Below are 17,308 nucleotides of genomic sequence, written 5' to 3'. Positions count from 1 at the left end.
TTAAGATCTGTATCATGACAGAAATGTATAAAATAATAATCTACAGCCAAAAATATCTGATATCGTGTACAGCCGTGAATCGAGGTGAGACCTGGACGTGTCAGTGTTTCAGTTTCTGCTTCAGAAATTGTGACGCTGTTGTCATTTTACTGCCATCAAATCTAAAAGTGTAACAGTATTTTCTGGCATTTAAAAGGGTTCCTTCTTTAAAAAAATATTTTCAGTGAACATGAGGCGAATGTATTATAATTTCTGCAATGCAACCATGCAGAATGGAGAAGTTGTTAATTATATCTACCCACGTTTTGTAAACATGAGAGCACTGTGACAACAGACACATCCTAATATTAGTTTGTAACTGACCAAAATCTACAAAATACAGTAGGATAGTCATTTCCCTTTTTCTAGCCTTGCAGCATGTAACTTACACATCTGCACACACATTTCTGTAAACAGATTATTTGTTAGAAATAAAGGTCAGTATCAAAGAGGAGTCTTCCCTACATTCTGACATTTAGGGTGACATTTGTCAGTAATGAAAATAATTATCACATGCAACCTCCTCTTCTCTCTTTTAACGCCTCTGCATTGTTGCATTTCATTAAATTAGTACCGTATTCCACTACAGCAGAAGTCATTTTATGTCTACCTGCGGAGCCTTTCTGTTGTCGACGCCGTGCAAATTAAACCGTACTGAATGGACAGCTTCCTGCATCTCTGTTTAGAAGTATTTAATGAATGGAAGTGCATATCAAAGAAACCTGAAAACACAAGTTTCACACATTTAAACGACTAATTTTCTCCATCGAGCTAATTAGACTCCTTTACAGAAAAAAAGAATCAAATCTAAATGTGGTAAGATGTGAAGCTAATGATTGCACACCTGTGAATTTTACCTGTAAGTTATAAATTTTCCCACGAATAAACACAGAAAATTAATACGACGACACCTGAAACAGAAAAAAAAAAAAATTCTCTATTTTGATCCATTCAAATTCAAAATTTTAATTACTTAAACTAGTTGAAACCGAACTGGGCAGTCTTTGCTTCACTAAAAAATAAAAATACAGTTTGTTTGTTGTGAAGCTTTAATTATATTGGTGGAAAAACACCAATTACGGTATTATTATTATTTTTTCAGAATGAAAGCAGCAAACAGACTGGTTTTTGATAGACTGGATTATTTTACACTTTATGATGTTTTTATATTTTCATGGTACGAATCAATTTGCTGCACAAATAAACTTGATTGATTGATTGATTGATTGATTGATTAGCTTGCAGCGAGTAGCTTGGGGTCTTTCTGCATCGATTTTCCATGTTTTGCATTCGTGGTTCTTCTCCAGGTATTCCAGCCTCCTCCAAAAGTCCAAAAACATGTTGATTATTCTACATTGCCCCTACAGGTATCAGTGTGTGTGTGCTTGTCTTGTATGTCTGTGTTTTCTAATGATCTCTAGAGAGAAACACCAACACCTCAGCACCCTTGCAAGAACAAGCAGGTACAACTGATGGATGAAACGAAGATTTGGCTTTCAGTAAAAATAATAGTAACAGATTTGATTTATAAACGCTGTACATTAATAAAGATTAAAAACAATGGCATTAATAAGAAATTAGGAAAATATTAGCCATTAAAAGCAATTTAAAAAAGCAAACTGTTCTAAAGAAACAACAAATATTTTGGGGGAAAAAAAAGTGGATTTGGTTCTTGTTTATATTCAACATTTTTATTTTTGCTCTAATCTTGTTTACATTGTTTATTTTTAATTATCCTAATAAAAACCAAGCTTGCTTGTTTTTGGTCAGTATTGATATTTTTCACCTAATCCACACTGTGCCTTTGTACATTTTTATGTCTATTTGTTCAGTTCACATTGAGATTTTCTTTACTGAATGCCTTTTTCCTCCCCTGGAGAATATCTGAAGCATCAAAGCAGCACCTATTTAAGGCTTTAACAAATTTAATTATCTTCACTTCTTTTTTTTCTTACATAAATAGAATAAGAGCATTCACAGACCACAGAAGTGGTAAAATGTGAGGATGTCTATACAGGAAACACATACAGGTTCCATGCAAACTTTACCTTTATGCAGCACTGCATTGGCAGGCTTGTTTCCAGACATGGACTCTTTGCTGAGGTGCTGATGGGACTCTGCGAGACACTCCACCTCGCTGAAGCGAGTGTTGAGAGCCATGGAGGGGTGAGCCGGGTCCTCCGTCATGTTCAGGTAGGCCGCCCTGCGCAGCTGCTCCTCGATCACCAACGCCTGCTCCAGTAGCTTTAGGAAAAAAACAAACCAGAAACACTCAGTGAGGCGTGACACGAGCAGGCCTGAACTTTTTGCAGTTACTTAGAAAGTTTGTTTCACCTTGAACCTCCGGGCCAGAAACTTGTTCTTGATCTCCAGGAAGTTCCCTCTGCTCATTTCCCCTTTGAAGGGCTCGTTGATGATGGCAAACCTCACATCGTTCTGCACATCCTGCCATCGAGCGTAGCCGTGTCTGTGACATGAGAGTCAAGGGCAACAGCAACAAAACTGTAGTTTCTGGACAAGCGAGAGGGAAGAGATTTTATGTGGCTTTTAAGGAGGATTTCTGAATCCAAAAAACATGGATAACTATTACCTCCTACGAACGTTCAAATAAAAGCTTTTCTTAATTACATGTTTAGTGTAATTATTTAAAAGGGAACTATTATGCAAAACTCACATTTTGCACATTTTTGTTTTTTCATTTGGATCTGAAATGCTCTTAAAAACAGCTGAAGTGCTTAGAAAAACAAAACAACAAAAAAAAACACCCAGCTGTCTTTGGAAATAACTGAATGTTTTTTGGTGTCTGGAAAACAAGCCAGTTCAAAAACTTCCCAATTGTTGAGTCACACTGTGCCGTCACCTAGCAACACCAGCAGAGCTCCAGCAAGTTTGGTCAGCTGGATTTACCGCTGTATTCGCTGTACAATGGCTGCTGGAAAAACAAGTGTTTTGTTGTTGATTTACCATTCAGAAATCACTTCCTGCATTCTTGTTGGTTGTGCAGGAGGCTCAATTTCTGCTTTTCAAAGATGTACGGTTGTATAATTACAATAGAATATACTTTATTGATTGAGTATCTGTTTGCAGCCATTTTCACGTGGGAGTGTTAACGTTGAGTTGGGGGGGGCGTGGCCAGCAGCAGCTTATTTTGATTTAAAGTGACAAGATTTTAAAACAGCTCATTCTGAAAGAAGGACAAAATAGGCAGAACTGACCAGACTAAAATCTCATCATCTGAGAATGATTTTGTGCAAAACACTTAACATGTTTCGTAAAGCCCCTATACTTCTCCTAACCTGTTCATTGAAGCACAATAGATCACCATTAAGACAAGAATTAGGTTTTTAAAATGCCAGCAATCACTCATAAAAACTGTTTTGCTAATAAATGTAAATTTAAAGGATACTGTATGATTCCAGCCAACAGCCAATAATCATGGCGACGGTGCCATATCTCATAAGTCTTCTTGGTGACGGTGGCGGCCCTCTCTTCATTCTGCCACAGGGAGTGAAGCTCTGGAAAGAAGGGCAGAAAGGTCAAAGAGACAGACAGGAAACAGAAAAAAAAAGAGGAAGGAAAGTGCATCCACCTGTGAAACCACCGTCTGCGATGTTGAACATGAACCTCTGCTTGGAGGCTTTCTTCTTCTCCTCACTGATGTTAACCGCAGATGCAGCTGTTCCTCCCTCTTTGCCGTTCTCGCCATTCTGCAGTTTTCCACAATCGTCTGTTTTTATCCCGTCTTTCTCCTCCTTTTGCTCTGCAACGTGTTAAAAACCCATCAGTACTCTTCAAGAAAAAGAGAGGCGACACATTTGGTTGCAGATACAAAGAAAAACAAAAATACAGATATATTTTTTATTTTTGGTTGAATTGGTGTCCCCAATAATTCGCATCTTTCCTGTGCAAAGACATGAATGTTTTATTGTCCATAAAACACAACAAGAGTTAAGACTCCAGCTTCCACCTCGGCTGAATGCAGTTTTTACTATACTCTGCTTTGTCCGTTTACCAGCTCAGATTTATTAGACTAGCACTATTGTAGTCGAGGTTCTGCTTGTACTTGGCAGAACTGCCAAAACAGCATTAACGTCCATCTTCTGTATTTTGCCAAAAGCCTCCACAAAACCACCCAGTCGATGACCCATGTAGACGGGATGACAAAGTACAATCTGAGACTATTAGCCCTTAACAACAAAACACGGAACTACAGCAATGTAGAGACATAAGCTGGAATTTATCATCTCTTCCAGATTGACTGCATTTGTAATTTAAGAAACCTCTGGTATGTTTACACGAATCACATGGTTGATGTGGGTGTCGCCCACTAGTGTAGGCGTATGTCCACCAAACTTTCACAATAAAAGCTTTGAAAATTAAAGAACATTCTGTGTCTGTTAGTGGGACAGGAGGCATGTGAGCTAATAAAGCAAAATAAACAAAAATAAAGATGTGATTATTATTATTATTAATGTTTTATAATCATTAAGAAAATTCTAATATTTTATAATAAAATATTTTTATTATAATAAATATATATATAATAGGATGAATCATGGAATATTTTAAAATCAGGAGGATTTTATTAAAAATAAATTAAATTTTCTCTGCAAGTAAAAGTGTTTGATTTTTAGAAAATTGGATAATTTTATCGTCTTAAAAAAAACATCTGAGAATTTTATTTTGCAAATAAAATGTGATTTGATTAATCTGATTTGAGTAATATGATGATTATTGTCACTGCTACTATTGGCAGAACTGCCAAACCAGTATTAACGTCCAGCCACACAACCATTAATAATAATAATAATAATAATAATAACAATAATAAATACACATCAGCTTCTGTAAACAATCATTATTTTTTGGTATTTTCAACATGAGACCATGACAAAACTGGCAGCCATCAAGAATTTTTAGAGCGAAACCTTAAAAAATTCAAGTGATTTCTAAGTTTTTAGTAAATGGCTCTTTATATTATTCTATGCATGGTTAATTGTTTCTTTTAAATTGGTGAAAAGGAACTGCAGATGCACTTAAAAGTTTTGCTAATGCACCTTGCTGAGTTATATTAGACTGGAGCCCTGCATTGATGAAATCTTATAAAGTAAACATGTATCATGAACAGCAGTGGTGAATATTTCTGTCCAAACCTTTTCTGTCCTCTGCTGGCGACGTAGTGTCCATCTTCTCATCTTTGCTGTCTTCAGCTAAAATTAACAGAAGCAGAACGAGAAGCTTATAAAGTAAAAGAGGAAGTCACAAGAGCAACATGAGGACATAGTTAAGGTTAACACTTTTCTGTTGTTGCAACTGTGCATTTCTGCTCTGAGTTTGATATATTATAAACACAAACTGTCATGCCTGAAGTTACTGTAATCCTCTGATTTGAATACTTTTGTTTAAACCCGCAGCGTGAGCTGGAGAAAGCCGGTACTTTCAGTTAATTTACATATATCAGCTAAAATGCAGCCTTTTGAACTGAACTTGAAATAACAAATACAGTATTATTCCATGAACAGTGTGCATTGATAAATAATGACTCAGCTCCAGCAGGTGTCAATGTAACAGGTAAAAATCTCCCCACACGATTTAAGGGGAAGCTTACTGAAAAGCTGAGAAACAAGAAAATAAATATTTTCTCCAATTTATCTAAGGGTTTGCCCAAAGCATTGATCGTGTAAATTATGTAATAATTCTAATAATTGAATGCCGTAAGATTGATCTTCATGCCGCCTTAATGAAGTACCTCATGCAAAATTAGCCCCAGCCAAGTACTGAGTAGTAGTCTGACATTTTACTTTAGCTTAAGCCATAATAATTAAAATGAACAAATATAATTGCTTGAAATGTATGCATAATATGTTTAATAAGTCTATGCAAGTTTTGAACTGAATTACTGAAATAATATGTAGAAAAATGTCTTATATCTGTGAGTGAACAGTATTTTTTTTACTTTAAAAGACTTTTGTATTTTCTAAGTTAGTTAAATGTTATAAATTGTAAATAAAACGACAGAGTAGTGCGATAAATAATAAACATGCAAAGGTGTGGGTAGAAGTAGAAACTTAATAAAACCCATCAGCAACATCACAGTTATAATCTTTTCATATTTATGAGTAATATAGCAGTATAACTTAATTCTACTCTCAGACTCTTGATTAATGCAATACATTCAATGACAAGCTTACAATATTCCCACAGGTAAAAGTATTGCTGAGAGTAGATTTAATAGCACTAACAACAATAATAATAATGATACTACTGATGCTAAAAATGCCATAATAACAACAACAACATAATAGACTATTCTTTAAACAAACGTTTGAACTGTTTAATGATTTAAAGACTTGTTTTACATTCTGACCTTTTGACCTGTCCTCCTCTGAATCCACTCTGCCGTCTGAACCGTCGCTCTTGTTGTTAGCAGAGGCCTCCCTCTCAGCTGCAGCCTTGCTCTTCTCTTCTTTGTCTTTGCTCGTGTTCTCCCCATCTTTCTCCTTCCCTTCATCGCCTTCGTCTGTCACCCTCCTCTCTGCCCCCAGCTCTTCTTTCTTTTCAGAAGCAGGGGATTTTTCAGATTCATCTGGGATTTCAATAATCTGATGGAAAATAAAAAACAGATAAAATCATTGCCATGTCAACTAAACTGCTGATTTGAGTATAAAGTAATTCATACCTCAGGGTCCTCTCCTTTTTTAGCCACTTTGCTTTCTTCTCCTTCTCTTTTAATTTCATCCTTGTCCTCTGATTTAGACAAATCTTCTGGAAATCAGAAAATAAGTCAACACATTATGTATTTTAAATATTTAACAATAAACAGCATAATTTACATTAAGCTTTATTATGACTACTGCCACAAGAGGGCGCCAGCTCTTTGAGATAAAATCACTGTTTAGGAAAATACATCTTTCAGTGAAAAAGGTATAAATTTAATTAAGGCTTTATGAAATGCTAAAACTAAGGAAGATGACAATGCATGTCAGTTATTATAGATGTGTTAGAACAAAATAAACTGAGTGTAAAACGTAACAGAGAACTAAAATCTCATAAAAACAAGAAGGTAGTGCGTGTTTACCTGGCACGGGAGTATTGGGCTGTGTGTCTGCAGGCGTCCCTGTGGACGGGGTTTTCGGGTCTTCACCTGCAGCCAAAGCTGCCGCTCTTTTATTTTCCTCCAGCTCTGCCATCCAGGGCATCGACCACTGACCGTTCACATGTTCAAACTCCTGAACCTGTTCAGCCAGAACCACAAGTCAGCCAGTGAGTCTGCCTCTACTTTAAGCCACAGTCAGCCTGGCCTGGAAGCGCGATCAGATCTGTGTGAAGCATACTTTTTTCCTTATTAGTGACATCACTCCGATGCGAGTGAGCACGTGCTGCCTCGACAGACCCTCGCGTGGGACGCCATCTGCGAAGGTTTCTGCTCCATCGGCTCCCGGCTCACAAAGATGTCGCATAAACAGAGACACATAAGCCCTGGAGGAGGTCGAAGTGTAAACAGTAGTGAGAACTGGAAGCAGATGCAGATTTCTGCATTATTCAGATTCATATATTCTTTAATATAGTTATTTTGCAAGTACTGATTAGGATTTTTCATTTTAAATATAAATGGTAGTTATCCACCTCTTTAATCTCCACTACGTAACAGCTGATTCATCACAACGTAGCCTGTCATGAGTGCTAAGGCTAGTTAGCATAACCACCAGTGAAGGCAGATAAATAGTTTTCCTGTAAGGGTAAGTTGTTACTCCGCCATTAGAACATTGAGCAGGAAGTACACACACTTGATTGACAGCACTAAAACCCTCCTCCTGGCTGTGATTGGTTGTTTTAATCAGGACCGGTGCGTTTTAGCAGACCCCACTGGGAGAAGGAAGAGGAGCTCATTTTTGATAACATACTGCTACAACTTAGGGAGCGTTCACACTGGAGCATGAAGTGACTCAATTCTGATTTTTTTGACGTAATGTGACCTTTATCTGATCTTTTTATAACAATCTGAACACCACAAGTCAGATTCTTTTCGAATGCGGCTCAGGCAACTTGGATATCCGATACGTATCCAATCTTCTCAAATCAAAAATCAAATCAAATTTTATTTGTATAGCACATTTCAGCAGCAAGGCATTTCAAAGTGCTTTACATCATATCAAACACAGAAACACAATGCAACATAGAATCAACAATCAAAACATGACATTAAGTCAAGTTCCATCAATAAATTTGCAATTGATTACCTTTCAAATACAATGCTAAACAGGTGAGTTTTAGTCGAGTTTGCATCCATAAAAGGTTTACCTGTTGCACTCCTACTGTGTTATATGGAACAAAATACCTATTGTTATTTTTATTCCCACTCACACTCACAATCACAGTTTAAAACAATGTAAACAGCATTTTAATGGGCTTCTGGCACGAGGCTCCGTACACCTGGACCTGTGACCTGCATCCTAGCGGCCAACTCCTCATTTATTGATACTCGACAAACGTCACTATTCTGCGTCCTGATGCACGCAAGCGGGAAGAAAAACAACAACCATGGCGGACTATAATGAGGATTAAGTTGTTAAAGTGCTGACTCCAGTCGGACAACAACTTCAAAATCATAAGCTGTGCTCCACCATTAGCATCAATGTTTACACTGAGCACTTCTTCTACTTTCTTATGGCGGTTGGCAGAACTGAGCACGCCCTCTATGTGTGACGTTATTGCACCCTCTACTGTGCATGCAGGACACTTTCAGTTCACACTGTAGCTCACATACAAGTCGCCTATATTTGATAGTGTGAATGACCACGGCAAAAAAAATAAATCTGAATTGAGTCACTTCAGGCTGCAGTGTGAACGCAGCCATAGTAACAGTTATTTTAACAAATATGGATGAAACATATTTTTGTGAAAGTTACAAACTGCAGCTCTAAGTTTTATGATTGTTTTCAATCATTGAACAGAACCAAAGACACTTACTTAAATTCCTTCTCAGATTTCCCTCGCAAGTCCCGGACGAGCCACTGGTTGGTGAAGGCATCCTGAGGAGGCATCCCATAACGCATCACTGCGTTCAGGAACGCTTTCCTCTGCCGTGCGTTGAAGCCCAGCACCTAACAGGCAATTAAAAAGGTCAAAATAAAATAAAACTTAGTAAATTCAACTCACAATCTAAGTCAATGCATGTCATTGTGTTTACAAGATTCAATATTGTTTTTGAATAATTAAGAATGGCTTGTTTGTTATTTTCACAAAACAGTAGAAGTTTCACTAATCATAAACTGTGTTTTTAATAAACTGTGAAATAGACTGGTGAAATAAGCCAGTCCAAGTTTGAATTTCCTACGGCTGTCCTGCAAAACAACAGTAATGCTGCTGTTTTTGTGTTTCCTACCACCCAGCAAAGTACTACAGATTATTTACTGTTTTAAGATACATCTGTTTAGTGTAGATTTTTCCATTTAAGTATTTTCTAAATTTTGAAAACCTCTCAACATTTTTACTAAAGGTGTGAAATAAAACTGCCTAATGATGGTGAAAACTTCAGCATCATTAGGCAGTTGTGATATACTTCAATAGTTCCTAATAGTTCTGAAATCACATAATTATGTTGCACAGCATCACTATCTGAAAGTGCAGCTGCTTTGCAAAAGAGACACAAAAGTGTTCACAAATCACATTATACCCCATGACAGTTGCAGGTATAAAAAAATTAAGACACCTCATAAAGTTATCAGTTTCTCTGACTTTACTTTTTTTAGATATATGTTTTAGTAAAACGAACATTGCTTTTTTATTCTATGAACTACTGACAACATGTCTCTGAAGTAACAAGTAAAAATTTTGTTTTTATTTGCAGAAAATGAGAAATGGTCAAAATAACGAAAACGATGCAGTGCTTTCAGACCTCAAATAATGCAAAGAAAACAAGTTCATGTTCATTTATAAACAACAACACTAATGTTTTAACTCAGGAAGAGTTCAGAAATCAATATTTGGTGGAATAACCAGGAGGTTTTCAATGGGGTTCAGAGCAGTGCTCTCTTAATTATTTCCAGAGCTGTATATAAAAAATGTAAATAAATTACATTAATAATAAATAAATAAAAGATTAAAAAAAAGAAATATTTTTAAAAATTAAAAGGATTTTTTTTTTAAACTAATGGATTTTAGAAATACATCAAAATATTAAATAAATAAACACTCCACTTATTTTAACCCTTATAGATCGTGATGACGCCGGTGTTTTCTCGGTCCACTGACTGACATGTAAGCATTTTGGAGGTAAAAAGTTACTAAAATAAAATCATTTAACTTTTTTGATCTCTTTTTTTCCCATTTCATTCGAGTTCAGAGTCAACTTACCTCAATGTTGCCCCCCACCCTGGCCAGCAAAGGAGGCAGAGGCTTGTCTCTGTCGTTCCTCAAGCCTTTGCGGTTTGGTCTGCGGGCGTTAGCTACCGAAGGGAGAACATAGTTAGTGTCTTTGAAATGAACGACCGATTTCGAGGAACACGCAGGCAAATGAAGCGATGTAAAAAATGAACATGAGTGCTCTCATCAACCTAAAACGTCTCTGTGAAGACGCTCCACTTACGGTTCTTTGCTGATCCTGACGAAGCTGTCCCTTTTCAAATTTCCTCCAACTTTTACTTTAACTGATCCTTGCCCTAAAGACGGTTAATACTTTCAGAATATCTACAATCGATTGCAGTTTTGGGTTATGTTTTATTTAACAACACTGAGGTAGCCTTAATTAATACAAAATTACATTCAGTACAAATAAGAACACGTCCTTGCACTATTAACGATCAAATAAATAAAGTGCAGCAATTAAATCAATCCAAAAAAAAGTCATAAATACAAGAAATGTCTTTACATTTTTAACAGATATTTAACATTTAGTTTAAACAAGATAGGACGCAGTTCAGCTCGCTGATAAACCGTTGATTGTTTGATTGTTTCCCTTTCCTTTCTTTTTGTCTTTTCTTCTCACTCTACGCTCAACGCAGATGATGCACTGACAAGTGTTGTTTCGTGAGTTGTTGTTGAGATTGTCGAGGAAGACATCGTAGGTGTCGTCTGAATCTGTGTAAGTATCTGCAAACGGGGCGGTGGGAAGGCTGTTAGTGAACGCCTCGGAGATGTTCCTTAAAACTCTACAACTGGAGCACCAGCATCACACTTTAAACATCGTTAAAGTTAGCACTGTGCAGCTTGGAGAATGGACTCAGATGGCTCAGAAACGCACAAACAACCCACCTCTTTACATCAGGACCCTTCAGAGACTGAGCCATACCTTCAGAGCGTTCGTCAAAGTCCTCGTCTCCCTCCTCTGAGGCCACTGAGTAATCAGACTGGTTGTCAGACTGATCCTCCTGCCAGTCTACGCAGAACAGAAAGAAACCATTATGAATGAGAAATTAAACAGGACAAAACCTTTGACCACCTGATGACAAGCTGATAAAACTAAGAAATGACAAACATCTAGCTATCAGCTAGTTTTTCTCCCAAAGAGAAAAGACGTTTTGTCAAAAATATTCAGATTTTTCTTAGAATCCTTTAGTTTTGGTTGATAAACAAACCAAAACTGAAATACAGTAACAAAAATATTAAACTTTTATTGGTATCACTTTTTTTTATTATTATTAATTTTTACTTAGGATGGTATTGTATAGATTTTAGTACTTTTTTCTAGCTTGTAATAATTCGGTATTTTGATGTCAGATGGTTCTCGTCATCTCATTAAAGACGTCTGAAACAAAGTCAGGAAGCAAAAATGTCTCTAATTATCCTCCTAAAACTCTGACTTATGTTTATAACCAGAGTTGAAGAAAACAGGAAATTTTGCAAACAGCTGCTACAATTTGATTAGTTTGCTGATTCCTGTCAGCTGTAGTGATCACATTTCTCCTAACAGCTGCTCTATTAGGCAAAGAAACTAATTTTATTGTCCTACTTTTAAGAGGTGAAAATTACAATAAGAACGGTGAAAATGTTTCATAAAAGTTTCATATTACACACCTCCAAAATGCAAAGAGTAAACATAAATAATAGAGGTGTTTACAATTAATCTAATTGGTGTTTTTCTGTTTAAATCTGTCTGACTGAATGAAGAGAAGTAATTAATTTCCACTTTTGCAAAAAAAAAAAAAATAAAAATTATGACTGACACTACATCACTCTAGGTTTTATGAGATTAAATATCATGCAGAGTTCTACTTAGCTCTCCTAACACAGACACAAACAGCACACACACAAAGAAGAGGTTGCATTATATATTGTTCTGTACCCTGTCTTATACCTCGGTCCTCCTGGGAGCCGTCATTGTAGTTGACCGGCTTTCGAGTACGTTTGCCTTTGCCCAAATTGCGGGCGAGATCTTCCTGTTGCTGCTCATAATGGTGTCGAAGCAGTTTCTCCCAGTAGTCAGGATCAACGCTTTCCTCCTGCTTGATCACCTCTCTTTCTACCTCCTCCTCCTCAAAGAAAGAAGACATGTGTGGCTCACATACAATATAAACCTACTTAACCTGTTTTATCCAGCTTAACATCAACATGCTTTAAGAATACTAGAGTAATAAGACGCATGTTGACTGTCAAGTCCTAAACTAACAAGTCCTACACTTTACCTCATCATCCTCATCTTTGACAACATACTGGGCCACTTTAAAGGAGCTGAGGTATTCGTTCATGCTCTGCAGCTCCGTGTCCTCCGTGGCATCCTGGTTCCTGTCCAGCAAGCGGTCAATTGCGTGGTCATCATAGTGAATCACGCTGCTGTCATCCTCCTTGTTGTCTCCTGAAGGCAAGGCAAGGAAAGGAAAAAGGCCAGGAAATGAGACAATTTAGACCCAAGACATCAGTCATCTGCTATTCAGGAAAGCCAATTAATCTCAACCTCTTACGAAAATCTCCCAGGACAAAGTTTCAGTGTCAGTGTTTTCAAGCAAAACATCATTAAATATGCACTTCTTCATGACATGGAGCCTATTAGTGGATACTGTAGCAGGAATGGTTGGGTTTTAATTGGACATGCGAACAATAAGCCAGTTTCAGAAGCACAATACTTTTGCAGGTTTGCTGGAAAGGCTGAATGTCTGGAGGGTAGATTGCTTTCAACAGGACTTATGGCATTCATGGGATTTGTAGTTTTTCCACAGCCAAAACCAGAAATCACAGAAAAACAAAGCATACTTAAAAAGAAAAAAGAGATACAAGCAATATTGGTGGGAATTTATTGTATAATTTATCATTTATTGTGAAAAGAATTTTGATTCATTGTTGTTTCGATAACTTTCAAATAATAATATCCAGTAAAAAACAAAAACTGAAAGTATTATTGGAAATGTTTTTATAATTTTCTTCACTGCTTGTTTCACTAAATCGGAAAACATGATTGATGATTCGTATTTTAAATGGGAATGTTTTTCAAGAACAATGTTTGTGTTACTAAAAATGCTGTGCCATGCAGTGACAGCCATAATGTTACCTAATAAAGATGCAATAAATAATTGTTTTTAATCATAATTTTGATCATAATCACAATAGTACCACAAAATGTTGCGATAAAGTCCATATTGCCACGCTAGAAAGATATAGAAATTTAAGACATAACTAAGCCTGTCACAATAACACATTTTGCTGGAAGATAAATCGTCCTTCAAATTATTGAGATAAACGTTTTCAAGTATTATATTCATAATGGTGCAATAATCCAACTTCTAAAATACCAATAAACTTTAATTTCTTAAGGAACTCAACACTGGAAATGGAAAATATCTTAAATATCTAAAATTAAACAACAAAAAACAATGAATAAAACAGAAATGAAAACCACACACAACAGAAACAATGAATAAATTAGATAACGATGTCTGTAAGCAAAAAATATTAATCATCAGAATGGAAATTATTGAGCTCCTCTTAATTTATATTGCAATTAATTGATTTATTGCTTATTGTGACAGACTTAGACACAACTAAATGTACTCCAAGAGTGGAAAATCAGCTTGTAAAAACTTAAGTTAAGATCATTGAATTTGACTTTTTTTTTTGACCGTCCACATAACCCTGGTTTTCGTTTTGCTAAATATTTTCTCACCTTCTCCAACTTCATCCTTGAACAGCTCTTCGGTTCCAAACTTGAGAATGTCGTCAAGTTCCTGCTTTGACATGGAGCCCGTCTTGGAGCCAAGTCCGGGCCGCACCACCAGGTGAGTCAGCATCATCTTCTTCTTCGCCACCTGACAACAAAAAGAACACAAAATAAATATTTAGGTGCATAAAATTCTTTTTTTTCCTAATCACTGTTTCTTTTTTCCAAACCTGTGTGATCCTCTCCTCAACAGATGCTTTGGTAACAAACCGATAGATCATCACTTTCCTGTTCTGGCCAATGCGATGAGCTCTGCTGAAAGCCTGAGAGTAACACACGATGATCAACCAGAAACCAAACATGGCTGCATACAAGCACATCTAAGACTGGGCTGGCATACCTGGATGTCATTGTGGGGGTTCCAGTCAGAGTCGTAGATGATGACTGTGTCAGCAGAAGCGAGATTAATACCCAAACCACCGGCCCGGGTCGAGAGGAGGAAAGCAAACTGCTGAGCTCCTGGAGCTGTTGGATCAAACGGCAGACTTCAAATGAGAAAAGCAAATATCAACTATCAAGTGAGGCAAAGATAAATATGCAAACACACATCTCACCATTAAAGCGATCGATAGCTTCTTGTCTCATGTTGCCGGTGACTCCGCCATCAATCCTCTCATATTTGTAGCCTTCGTTCTCCAGGAAGTCCTCCAGCAGGTCGAGCATCTTGGTCATCTGGGAGAAAACCAGAACCCTGTGGCCTCCCTCTTTCAGCTTCTTCATCATCTTGTGAAGAAGCATCAGCTTCCCTGAAGCTTTGGTCAGGGCAGTACCTTCATACATGCCATTTGGAAGTTTGGGAGCCTCCTGAAAAAGGAGAAGAACTTTGCATGAAATTTAAGGTTTGTCCACTTTTCCCACAGTAAAATTCAAGCAATTTCAAGCATTTTTAAGGTAAATTTTCACCAGACTTTGGAGATGAAAGCAATACAAATGAATTTAAAAAAAGACGGTTTCAATTAATCATTATATGATGTAATTTATTACTGTTATATTAATAAACTCTTCTGATAGTATCCTACATTCTACAGTAGGGACAAAATAAACTAAAAGAACAAAATCTTATGTTTTGAAATGTCTCACACACACACACCTGTACACCTCAGTGAAGAACAAAACACAAATTTAAAAAAATAAATCAATTTCAATAACTTTTAACATACAAAACATAAACTTTTAATTCAAATACAAAGCTCAGCAACTCATTGAGCCACTAGCTATAAAAAATATTCATTACACTGAAACAATCCAAACAAATTTTGGTTTACCCATGTTAAGGTAAATGACCTTCCTGCTCAAATTAAATGTTTAAACACAGTATACAAAGAAATTACAATTAAATTAAAATACTCCTGCTAAGTGTTAGGGCATTTAGAAAATATAAATAATTTTGGTGATTCTAACTAACCTAAAACGAGAAACGTTTAGTTTGGTTTAAATTCAGACAGTGAAGAAAAAATGTGTCCGTTTTTTAGGTGTGATTTCAACAGTAAATGTTTACCGAATTTAGGCTTTTAACCAAGTGTTGTTACACTTTATAACAAAACTAGGCAGTTAGAATATTAAGCACTTTCAAAGACTTTATACAGAAATCAAGCATTTTCCAAACTATGTATTGTTGCATTCACTCATCCTTTACTTAAAAGCCATTAATTTTGAGCTACTAATGATGAAATTTAAAAAAATTTTTAACACCAGTCTCAAGAAAATATTTTAAGCCTAGTATTAAACAAAAAAATCAAATGCAATTCATTGCCATGAAGAGTATGTAGACCTCTGAGCAGAACTGCATGTTTCAGTAAACAAAACTGACTGAAGCATAAAACGTACTGTTGCAGCGGCTGGAAAGAGGTAGGGATGATTGCAGCACTTTTTAAGGTCCATGACAACGTTGAGCAGAGACACTTGGTTTCCACCTCCTCGAGTGTTCAATGCCTCAAAGTTGCGTGTCAGAATAAACTTGTAGTATTTCCTGTATTAGCAAAACCAAATTAATACATGAGAAAAGGAAGAACAAAATCAAAATTAGATGAGAGTACAGGAGCAGAACTCATAGCTAGCAATAGTTTGGGGTTTAAAGTGTCCATAATAAATAATAAAAAGACTCTTTCAAAGTAAGTTTTTTAAGCAGTTACATTTAAAAGTGTTGCTTACTTCTGCATGGGGCTCAGCTCCACCCGGACAATGAGCTCTGTCTTCGAAGGCATGTGTTTAAACACATCAGCCTTCAGCCTCCTGAGCATGTGTGGTCCCAGCATGTCATGGAGTTTCTTGATCTGGTCCTCTTTGGCAATGTCTGCAAATTCCTCCAGAAACCCTTCAAGGTTGCTGCAGAAAATAAATCCATCATTACCACTCTTTGCAGGTGGACGCTCCAAGAAAAACAGCCACATTCACGACGGCTGCAGAGCTACTGACTTGAATCTCTCCGGGGTTAAGAAGTTCAACAAGTGGAAAAGCTCCTCCAGGTTGTTCTGAAGAGGAGTCCCAGTCAGCAGAAGCTTATGTTGCAGCGAGTAGTTGTTCAACACTCTGAAGAACTAAAAGAATAAAAATAAAACAAAAAATCTTCTAAATTATCCTTATGAATAAAAACAATACCGTAAAGGAAAAAGTAACATTGAAGTCTTAAGGTGTTTCCACAAAATTTAAACATTTGCTTTCACACTGCACTGTGTCAAACAATCCAAGCCTTTGAAAAGCCTGTTCCACTTCTCGCCTGTGGGTGCGCTGCACCAAGAACTACTGAAGGAAACAACGCAAAAACCTCTGAAAAAGACATTGAGCGCAACTTCCTTCTTCATAAAATGTAAACAAAATTGGAGTAGTGTCGGATTTTATCGGCTGTAGTATTTCTCTTTTGTCTTTAAGAAAACACCACAAGCCATTTCTCCCTATAGAATTAGATTCTTGTGTTTGTTTTGGTTGCATTTACCCAGAATGCCCTGCGCTAGACTGCTTGAAAAGTTTACTACCTTTCAAGCAGTCTCTGTCTGCTTAGCTAACATATATGCATTCGAACCAGAGTTCACTTTAATCAAACCAAGTCCAAGGTTTTAGACAAATCAGTTTGCCTTTTTTGGTCCACATCAGAGTTAGATTGCACATTCACACCTCCCTAAA

General features: G+C 36.7%; 1 protein-coding gene across 5 annotated transcripts in view; it reads right to left on the bottom strand.

The window, feature by feature from the left end:
- Nucleotides 1–17,308, bottom strand: part of chd4b (chromodomain helicase DNA binding protein 4b) — a 32,863-nt gene that overhangs the window by 1,920 nt on the left and 13,635 nt on the right. Inside the window, exons 19-39 of one of the 5 annotated variants that reach the window (XM_032558394.1) lie at nucleotides 16,604–16,725; nucleotides 16,340–16,513; nucleotides 16,016–16,157; nucleotides 14,743–14,992; nucleotides 14,529–14,653; nucleotides 14,359–14,451; nucleotides 14,135–14,276; nucleotides 12,663–12,832; nucleotides 12,323–12,512; nucleotides 11,330–11,416; nucleotides 10,396–10,487; nucleotides 9,010–9,143; nucleotides 7,374–7,518; nucleotides 7,118–7,274; nucleotides 6,719–6,801; nucleotides 6,407–6,641; nucleotides 5,193–5,249; nucleotides 3,629–3,799; nucleotides 3,446–3,554; nucleotides 2,374–2,506; nucleotides 2,088–2,283 (exon numbers count right to left, since the gene is read on the bottom strand). In XM_032558394.1, the coding sequence (XP_032414285.1) occupies nucleotides 2,088–2,283; nucleotides 2,374–2,506; nucleotides 3,446–3,554; nucleotides 3,629–3,799; nucleotides 5,193–5,249; nucleotides 6,407–6,641; nucleotides 6,719–6,801; nucleotides 7,118–7,274; nucleotides 7,374–7,518; nucleotides 9,010–9,143; nucleotides 10,396–10,487; nucleotides 11,330–11,416; nucleotides 12,323–12,512; nucleotides 12,663–12,832; nucleotides 14,135–14,276; nucleotides 14,359–14,451; nucleotides 14,529–14,653; nucleotides 14,743–14,992; nucleotides 16,016–16,157; nucleotides 16,340–16,513; nucleotides 16,604–16,725 (3,007 nt within the window). Of the gene's footprint in view, nucleotides 1–2,087; nucleotides 2,284–2,373; nucleotides 2,507–3,445; nucleotides 3,555–3,628; nucleotides 3,800–5,192; nucleotides 5,250–6,406; nucleotides 6,642–6,718; nucleotides 6,805–7,117; nucleotides 7,275–7,373; nucleotides 7,519–9,009; nucleotides 9,144–10,395; nucleotides 10,488–11,329; nucleotides 11,417–12,322; nucleotides 12,513–12,662; nucleotides 12,833–14,134; nucleotides 14,277–14,358; nucleotides 14,452–14,528; nucleotides 14,654–14,742; nucleotides 14,993–16,015; nucleotides 16,158–16,339; nucleotides 16,514–16,603; nucleotides 16,726–17,308 lie in introns of all 5 variants that reach the window. The other 4 variants (XM_032558396.1, XM_032558391.1, XM_032558392.1 and 1 more) reach the window with 4 other exon arrangements.

The sequence above is a fragment of the Xiphophorus hellerii genome, chromosome 3, assembly GCF_003331165.1.
Source record: "Xiphophorus hellerii strain 12219 chromosome 3, Xiphophorus_hellerii-4.1, whole genome shotgun sequence".
NCBI classification, from domain to species: Eukaryota; Metazoa; Chordata; class Actinopteri; order Cyprinodontiformes; family Poeciliidae; genus Xiphophorus; species Xiphophorus hellerii.
Note: the sequence above shows the minus strand (reverse complement) of the source record. Positions and strands in the feature narration are given on the sequence as shown.